This window comes from Mixophyes fleayi, chromosome 3 (assembly GCF_038048845.1).
Source record: "Mixophyes fleayi isolate aMixFle1 chromosome 3, aMixFle1.hap1, whole genome shotgun sequence".
Lineage (NCBI taxonomy): Eukaryota > Metazoa > Chordata > Amphibia > Anura > Limnodynastidae > Mixophyes > Mixophyes fleayi.
In genome coordinates, this window is record NC_134404.1 from 193,965,962 (window position 1) to 193,974,210 (window position 8,249).

At 49.0% G+C, this 8,249-nt stretch overlaps 1 protein-coding gene across 1 annotated transcript; it reads right to left on the minus strand.

Moving 5' to 3' along the window:
* Nucleotides 1–540: 540 nt before the first annotated feature.
* On the minus strand, nucleotides 541–4,979 carry LOC142144299 (uncharacterized). Its single transcript, XM_075202954.1, has 2 exons — nucleotides 4,779–4,979; nucleotides 541–2,387 (listed from the first exon to the last, which is right to left on the minus strand). The coding sequence occupies exon 2, from the start codon at nucleotides 2,248–2,250 to the stop codon at nucleotides 1,486–1,488; it is 765 nt and encodes a 254-aa protein (XP_075059055.1). The 5' UTR covers nucleotides 2,251–2,387; nucleotides 4,779–4,979; the 3' UTR covers nucleotides 541–1,485.
* Nucleotides 4,980–8,249: the final 3,270 nt, after the last annotated feature.

The following is an 8,249-nucleotide window of genomic DNA, read 5'->3' on the forward strand; positions in this document are numbered from 1 at the left end:
CCTATTCAGCCTCATTTGTCATAAAGGGCTCACCGTGTATGTTTCGTAAACCTTACATCAACCTTATAATTCTAAACCTTTGCATGCAAATAAACACACGGAGACTTGTATAAGTTATTAAAAATTGCCAGAACTTTTATTATGATTTTAATTTTAACTAGACCTATGGTGGCGGAGAAAGGGCACTGCGAAACAACTCTCAAGCAGACAAACACTATAACGAGTGGACTGGCGCAAACCGCCGTACGTCCACCACCACGGGGAACAAATCCCAACATAACTTTTGCGCTGAGTTGGCGTCAGAGTGACTGCCCCTTTTAAAACTCACTCTGCCCTCCCTCACCGAGTCGGACAGGGACCCTCCTCACCGAAGGGCCAAAAAGGGAGTTACTGGTGCCTCAACGGGGGGCAGTGACCTACGACAACTACCAGTGCGCCCACAAATCAGCCGCTGAACGCAGTGCCTTCCTACCCCGCTGCGCCCCACTGACGCCGCAGCCCGCCACCACTTATCTAAACACACCGAAACTCCAGCGCAAATGCTATCTATAAACAACCCCATACCTTCCTCCGTTAGATGTACGCCATCTCTTCTAAAAAATTGAGGTGACTCTACCCCTAATCCCGGATGATTGATAACTAAACCTCCCATGGACCGCACTACTTTCCTAATGGCGCTAATCAGCTTCCTGACCATAACTGTCTTCTTTTTTAAAGGGATAGTCGTTCTCCAAGCCAGCCGGGGGATTAATGCTGACCAACCAATGATGATATGTGGCCATGCCTCGTGAATTCGCCTAAGGTCTTCCCGAATCGAAATAATGAGCTCCAGAGACTTTCCTTTCCCCAGGTCATTGCCTCCCGCATGCACTACTAAGATATTTGGCGGGCCATGCTGTTTAATTAGCCTCGCCAACAATGGAACCAAATCAGGCCAACCTAATCCCCTTCTACCCAACCATCTTATTACGGTGCCTTCGTGACTCGGTATAACATTAGACCTGGGGTGGCCAGCGGCCCAGAACACAAAGGAATGACCCATGATCCACACCATCTTAGTTGGAACACCATCACCTGGAAGCAGAAAAACATTGTTACAACCATGCCACCATAATTTGGAAGACAGGCCAGGCTTAGCATAAAAGCATGAGAAGGATAGTAGAGAAGAAATAACTGTACCACAGAGGGGGATCAGGGGAGAGGAACACAAACGAGGGAGCAGGCCACCCAGGCGAAGGTAAACAACACCCGGAAAAACCCCGGCAGCACACCACTAATCAGGACTTACGCCCAGGGAAACCCGGGTGAAAATCCCTTTGCGCCCCCGCTTCAAAGCGACGAGCGGAAAAGCCCAGGGTAGCCCACCAAATGGAGGGAGAAGATGGGGTAGGGGAGGGCAGTGGGGGTGGTTTGGGTAACAATAAGAGAGGGAAAATTTAGAAAAAGAAAAACTGCAAGGCAACATTTTGATTAATGGAACAAAATTCAAACATCAACATTGTCAATCCTGACATAAGATTTATAGGCCGTGGATTTCCAGCGGCCCAGCGCTTTTATGGTCTCAGTGGAGGATCGCGCCAAAGCAGCAGATGTGGCCGCCCCGATCCTGAACGAATGAGTTCCGTACATAGTACTGTCTAGATTTAATGACTGAAGGGACTTCTTCATAATGGCCGAAAATTGATAATTCGTCATGGGCATGCCGTTATGGTGACATAAAAACAAACGAGCCTGAGGTCTTATATTCATAAACCGTGACACTAAATTAACCGGGCATATGTTACTGTTCGGCTGCCTAGTTAGCTGCACCCATGCTCCCCTGCCACTCTGATCAGTCTTAGAGCTAATTATTTTACAGGAAACAACCCCTCCGCATAAGCTGACATGCTCCGCCTTCAAACCTGACTTCTGATATTCCCTGGATCTAGCCACCAGTTCAGAAACCCGAAATGCTCCGAAAAAGGCCATGGAGAACGCAGCGCTAAATAAGATCTTCTCATATTCATCAACTGCAATCCCTCCCAGAGTCCCTATCAACTGGTCCAGAATATTGTTGGTGATTGGTAAGCACGCATCCGCATGCGAGGGTCTAACCCTAGCCCACCCCTTTAGGGCCTTACTGATCATGAACCCTTTTGTGACATCCGTGTAACCTTGAAGCCTGGCCATGAAAGATATCCACGCCAGAGTAGATGCCATAGAGGCTCTAGATTCCCCTTTGGAGTAGCGTTCCCACATAAATGCTAACATAGCGTCACGCTGACCTGCCTCAGATTGATCTTTTTGCCCGCTGAATAGTGACCACCGTCTCCATGATGCCTGATACGTCCTCAGGGTGGAAGGGGCAACCGCCTGTTCTACGAGCCCCCTTATGCCGGCTTGATGATCTGCCAAACACAAGAGGGAGACAAAATACCAACATTGTCCACTTGGGGAGCCATACTACGAAACTTGCTCCACTGTCCTTGGGACAAAGCATCGGCCAAACTGTTTTGCACCCCTGGCACATGTCTGGCCCTGAAAGAAATATTGTACTGCAGGCAGCGCAACACTAGGTGGCGCAGCAGAGATATTGCATGATGGGATGATGCGCTTTGTTTATTGATCGACTGGACCACCCCCAAATTGTCGCACCAGAAAACTATGTGCTTCCCCCGCAACGCGGTCGCCCACAGTTCAATTGCCACGACAATTGGAAATAGTTCCAGGACCAAAAAATTCTTGGTAATTCCTACCCTGTGCCACTCATCCGGCCAGCTTTTCGCGCACCAATGCCTGTCCAGGTAAGCCCCGAAGCGTCCGTAAACAGATCGATATTAACGTTTGTTACGGGCGGTGAAGGCCAGATACGCATCCCGTTGAAATTTCTGAGGAAGGTGAGCCAAATCTGCAAATCTTCCTTGATAACCCTAGAGAGACGCACAGCCGTGTGCGGCCTACTCCTCCCCGCAGTGGCTCTCTGTAGCTTTCTACAGAAAACTCTACCCATGGGAATCACGCGGCAGGCAAAGTTGAACCTCCCTAACAGGGACTGAATCTGTCTGAGCGGGCTGGAGCTGGATCCCAACGCTTCTGCAATAGCCTCGCACATCTTGGACACCTTATCGGTTGGGTGCCTGCAGATCCCTGCCACCATGTCGATCTCAATTCCCAGGAACGAGAGACACGTGGCTGGACCCTCCGTTTTATCCGCGGCAATGGGAATGCCTAGCACCCTAAAGAGAGCCTCAGTGGAAAACAGCATATCCCGACAACAAGTGGAATCAGGAGGCCCGATCACCAAGAAGTCGTCAAGATAGTGTGCGATCCACCGACACCCCGTTCCCGCCTGAATGCACCAATGCAAGAAGCCACTGAACTTCTCAAAGAGTGCAAAGGATATTGAACAACCCATGGGCAGACAGCGATCGATATAGTATCCACCAAGATGCCGAAAACCCATGAATTGATACGAATCTGGGTGAAGGGGCAGTAACCTAAAAGCCGACTCGATGTCGATCTTAGCAAACAGGGCACCCCTCCCACATTCTTGCACCAGTGCAGATTCAAACGATTGATAATTTACGGAACTTAGGGTGGAGTCTATAGCGTAGTTCACGGACAGACCAGCCGGGTACGACAAGTGCTGTATCAACCTGAACTTACCCGCTGCCTTTTTGGGTACTACCCCTACCGGAGACAAAATAAGATTCTGAATGGAAGGAAGCGTGAAAGGGCCCACCATGCGACCCAGACCAACTTCCTTCGCAATTTTTGCGTCTAGGACTTCCGGGAGAGCGAGCGCCGATTTCAAGTTGATCGGTGCCGCCGTAGAAATGCTGCCCTGCACTGGTAATTTAAAACCTATATGAAAACCATCGTGTATGAAGGCACATACTCGTCGTGTCTCTATCTGGGAACCAATCGAGCCATTTGTCCAGTTCGGCCAAATTAATTGGCGATGGACCCTTGACTGGGCACAGCTGGGTTTGCACCTCTTCCGCTACCCCCACTCCGCCGGGCCTTTGCACATTCGGTGGCTGGATGCTGACCTCCGCATGCCGTGCAATTGTGTTTAAATCGACATGATGTTCCTCGCTGGCAGGCGCCTGCGTTGAAATCAAAGCATCGACCTTTTGTGGGGAGGGTTGCTTGTACCCTCCCTGGCCCTTGAAACCGCCTACCTGTAAAACCCTCGGCCCCTTGACTGCTCGGTCTCATGAGTTCCAGCCAGGTGTCGATGTCTTTTGACCCCAGCGGAAGCTTCTCGCGACCGCTCATCCGCTTGCGGAATAGCTCATCATATGCTCTCCAGATTGAGGGGCCATCTTTTAACGCCTCCCGCTAATAAGGTGCATATATCTCCACACCTCATCCTGCTCGCCGGGCCTAGTCTCCAGATAAATAGTAGCAAATATAGAGAAGGAATTCGACCATCTAGTAAACGATCTGAACCTATCTTCCCCCATGCCGGACCTTTCACAAGCCGCGGCCAGCGCCTTCTTTCCCTCACCCGAACATGTCCACGTACTTTCCGCATCTAATTCTATCCCGTACACTCGGCCTAATACCGTGGGTTATCTCTAGGGTTTCGACCTGTCCTAAGTCACTCCTAGCCACCGTCCTTTCTTCGCCCCCCGACTGTGGTGCCTGCTTGCTGCGTTTACCCAGTAATTTTGTTTCTAATAGCTTGATGAGTTTCCTGGGCCTATCGCCCGAATCTGAGGAACCACTGCTCATGGAAAGAACTGGTGACCCTAACAACTGTACATCGTGTGTGGTACCAGAAACGGACTCACCATGAGGAGCAGGATTCCTGGCACCGACTGACGCCTCCACAACACTGGCTGACACCGGCTGGGCATCTGTTGATCCCGAGATTGGTTCCACCGAATCCCTGCCGACCTCTGGTCTCGTGACTCGGACCCGGAACGACCTCCACCGACAGCCCTCATCTCCTGGCTCATGACCGCAGGTTCTGAAACACAAATTGGAGCAGTAAGCTGAGAGCTAGGAATGTAGTCCAATCGTCGCCGCACCGATCCCAAGGCTGGGCCGCAGGGATCTAGTCTAGAAGGCAAAAGGGGGGCCGGGCTATAGGAACCCCCCATTACAGCCCGACGCTAGGTGGGGACATCGTCGTAAGGGCCCGGTGGGATTCCTCGTAAAAACCGATTGGTCTGGACTGGGTGCGCCATGGGGGGGACCATTGGGACGTATTACCGCCGCTGGAATGATGGTAATCATACACTGAGTTATCTCCCGCGGGACCTGGTCTAGAATGACTGGTGCTGCCGTACGCACCCGACGGCGATGGGGCCCGCTGAGACCTGTACGTCCACTCGTCTGTTGCCGGCAGAGCGTGGCGGGAAAGGAAGGGCCTCACAGGCGCCCGAGGACTGTCCCCAAAAACTTCCATGTTCCCCCTACTGGGCCTATCTGGCCCCACGTGTCTCTGCCCCTGCCTAAAACTCTGAACCCTGTCCGCCCCCGGGGTGTAAGGTCTAAATGGGCCTCTGTCAGACAAAGGGCCCCCCCCATAATGTGCACCCCAAGAAGAACCCCTGCCACTATGGGGTAAAAAGGGGCTGGGTGGGAAATGCAACTGGTGAGGGGCAGGGGAGTTATCAGTCTGTCTGTCCCCTCTGCGAGCCAGGATGGGTGGGGTGATGGGGTATTGAATAAAACCCTCAGAGCTGGTCCCCCTTTCCCCCCCTAGAGGGTCACTGCTTATCACCCCTCTATCCCCCGTGGGATTGCCCCTAGAGGGCGACACCTGAGTGACCTGCGGTATGGTGGGCATAACAGCAGCTGGGGGAAGCACAGGAGTGCTGGCTGGAACCACCCCCCCTCCCCCTCCCCGCTGCTGCCCACAACGGAGGACACAATGGATGGCGACCTGGGTCTGCGCATGCGCGACCCAGACGATACCGCCGGCAGGATGGAGCGACCCCGCCGCCCGCTGTGTTGCCCGGAGGTTGTGGAGGAGCCAGTGTGGGAAGCGTGAGCCCGCCCCACAGGCTCACGCTGGAGCAAGGAAGGAAGTCCAGAGTTATCCGCCGGGATAGGAGGGGGTGGGGCAGAGGCCGCAACATGGTGCCCGGAGGAGAGGGGGATGGGGACCTGTAGCGGGCCGGGCGGGCGGAGGGGCGTCTAGGACGGGGCATGGCAGCGAAAGCTGGGGGGACGACGGAGGGACAACAGGGGGAAGGCTGGAAGGTGTAGGGGGGAAGAAAGAGGAACAGGCAGGAGATAATGGGAAGAGGATTGAGGTGGAAAACTGCTAGAGAGGGAAAAGTAAGTAAAGGTGGAGACAGGACAATAAAGGAGAAAAGCAAAGAAAAGAAAGAGATATGGAAGGAAAAACAGGCAAAATGGAACAGAAAAACAGGGTACTTATCCAATTCCTGGCTCAGGTCCTCCTTCTGCAATCTCGTGCTGTGGAATAAACCAGAACAGGAAGTGCAGCCGCCTATATCAATCAAGGTCTCTCCCACTGGATTACACATTGGTCGGGCCAACCCATGTTAACACCTTCAGGTAAGTGTTCAGCTTACTACCAACCCTGTCGCCCTTTAAGTGCATTTGTCCTATTCAGCCTCATTTGTCATAAAGATATGATTTTAGTTTATTTGTACTATTATTGTAGAACTGTGGGTACCTCCACATTAGAACCATTTTTCTTCCTTTTTGAATGAACGTATACGTAATTCTGGAAGAGTGCTCTCTATGAACAAGGTTGATGATATGATGACATAAAAAAACATGGTAAAAAAATATGTTTTAAAAAGATAAATAGGATTAATACACTGGTATTATTATAATTATATAGTCCTGTTTGGATAAGAACTCTCTCTATTACATAGGTTTACTGTAACTGTAAGGTAACCCTTGTAATCTGTCCAATTGTCCATCCGTGAAAACGCCATGTCTACCGAGATAGGCCTTCAGTGTGTTGTCAAAACCAGAAGCAGATTATGTCATCTACATGACTGAATAACAGTGTGTGGGGGAAGCATTAGCCTATTAAAGGATGTTGCAGAGAACTTCCCAGCACCTTAAAGCACCGACAGATAACTAAAGCTTGCACTCAGCTACATGACAAATGAAAAAAACACAGTATTCTTAATTAAGTTTTGTAAAGGAATGAGACCTTATACATTTGTAAATGTTACACAAGGTCTTTTTATTTGTAATAAACTTGCATAGTCTTAGTCTCCACTTGCAGACGTTCCTTCCAGACCACCACCACTAAGCCTCTCTGATCACAATATTTGACTTCTCGGGTTTCTTTCTGATGTTGCATTTTTATTTCTCTTCTAAAATGACGTCCCTGGGAAATCCTGTAACATTAACCAAGAAATTAAAAACAGCACCGTGACTCTGTAACTACATGAGAGATACAGATTATATTAAAAGTAGGTGTTTCCGTATTGGTGTGGTTCATGTATTAAATAAGCAATATACCACACTAACAATCATGTAATAAAATGCTGAGCTGGTTTATACATCAAACATTTAGATTTTGACCTTGGCTACATAGAGAGACCAGTGACAGAGAGGGCTGGATTGTTGGGGCATGAGATACAATGACAAAGACTGCTCAACTTGCTAATATATATTAATATATAGAGGATATCTCAAATATAACATGAATAAATAGATATGTAATATATAAACAATATACCAAATAATTTGGTTTAGCAATTCATATAACTCATGAATTCATACATGGAAAGAGGGGCTCAAGGTAAAAAGGAAAACAACCATGAATCACATGGCTGCAAATATCAATCTAGGGTGTAACCAGGCAGCAGCATCAAGAACAGTTTATTGGGAACTTTCCTATGATCATGCAAAACTCATTATTACACCTAACAATACACTTTGTGAGTTAAGTGTTGAAAAAAGAAGAGGCAGCTGTCTGATCACTGGAAATAGATCAATTGTCCTCGAATCCAACTGCCAAGAGTGGCCAATGAATAGTTTTAAGAGTACATAGATTACTTATGTAGGTATGAAATATGCCATGCCCATCTCAGTCACAATACAGAATAACAATTTGACACTACGATATCCAGCATTTTCCATCATCAACAAAACATCAACTGATGGAATCTTTTCTTAATTGTGTCAGTGGAATGTATGATGAATGGTATTTTATCCTTGCGTATGCAAAATTTCTGCTTCCAGTAGTAAATCCTTTACATTCTAAAGTGATTGCATTGTAGTCCTAGTTGTCCCAGTGTACTATTAATATGAACCAAAGT

Coding starts and splice junctions, on each gene's coding strand:
- LOC142144299 (XM_075202954.1), bottom strand. CDS start 2,250: ATGTTAGCATTTATGTGGGAACGCTACTCCAAAGGGGAATCTAGAGCC.